Below are 1,064 nucleotides of genomic sequence, written 5' to 3' on the forward strand. Positions count from 1 at the left end.
ATCATCGGTTGGACCTAAGTAACCAATTGTTATGTTGAATGCCTGCGTGTGCGTAACGTCGTGCGCATGTACGTGTGTGCATGTATGTGCTTGTTTAGCCCTGTTTACTGTTTGTTTTGCACTGTTTACTACTGTGTGTATAATACATGTATGTTAATAAAGGATAACTTGTATAGTAGCGATGATATCTCTGATTCTCATCACTTTTCCAAGTTTTCTTGTTCAAGTTTTACATTTATTTCGATTTTTTCCCCCTTTTTTTTTTATGAAATCGATTATGGATTTTAATAACCAAGCGCTTGGTTCGAGCCACTGTTCAACCGATAATCGAGTATAATCGATGATCGGGACATCACTACTAGCAATCACTCGTTTTTGAGTCGACGAAACCGATCATTAGTGTCATGTAGTAATGTGGCTGTACAAGAGTGAGAGGGCGCCTAAATTTTTCCCATAATGTTGTGTAATCGGTCGTAGGCTCACGTCAATGTCTCGTGTGGGACGCGTCTAGGCCTGCATTCGCTCGGATTTTGTCGTGCAGTCTTTGCTGTCATACGGGAAAACCTAGAATGATTATTATTAATAAACATTATTATAATAATTAAATGAACAAATAAATAAATAATTAAAAATATGTTTATTTACTTATTTATATAGTCTACATGTATAACATGTACGCGTGTTCGCCCGTGTTTGCAGATCCATTGGAGATGAAGTTTCCGCTGCTTTTCAAGCCACTGCACTTCTACAGGGACAAGAGCGAGGTGCCGGAGTGGCTGCGTCGCGCCAACCAGCAGATCCTCGATGCCGACTGCTACGTCATCGTGTCGGCCGAGTACAACCACAGCATCCCGCCCGCACTATCTAACATGATCGACCACTTCCCGGGCAGCTCGTTCTCCTGGAAGCCCGCCGGAATTGTTTGCTATTCTCCGGGTAAGATCGCTTTTTTATTCCAGAATCTCGTTCTCCGCCGGAATCGTTTGCTATTCTCCAGGTAAGATCGCTTTTTTTTCCAGAATCTCGTTCTCCGCCGGAATCGTTTGCTATTCTCCAGGTAAGAT

At 42.5% G+C, this 1,064-nt stretch overlaps 1 protein-coding gene across 1 annotated transcript; it reads left to right on the plus strand.

Annotated features, from left to right (window-relative positions):
* Positions 1 to 662: 662 nt before the first annotated feature.
* LOC106820158 lies at positions 663 to 1,047 on the plus strand. The gene has a single exon (XM_014824701.1). It carries the CDS (start codon positions 663 to 665, stop codon positions 999 to 1,001), a length of 339 nt encoding a protein of 112 aa, XP_014680187.1. The 3' UTR covers positions 1,002 to 1,047.
* Positions 1,048 to 1,064: the final 17 nt, after the last annotated feature.

Source organism: Priapulus caudatus, unplaced genomic scaffold (genome assembly GCF_000485595.1).
Source record: "Priapulus caudatus unplaced genomic scaffold, Priapulus_caudatus-5.0.1 Scaffold7789, whole genome shotgun sequence".
In the NCBI taxonomy this organism is placed as follows: domain Eukaryota; kingdom Metazoa; phylum Priapulida; class Priapulimorpha; order Priapulimorphida; family Priapulidae; genus Priapulus; species Priapulus caudatus.

What these genes read in the sequence shown, in the direction of transcription:
- LOC106820158 (XM_014824701.1), top strand. Translation starts at nt 663, where the DNA reads ATGTATAACATGTACGCGTGTTCGCCCGTGTTTGCAGATCCATTGGAG.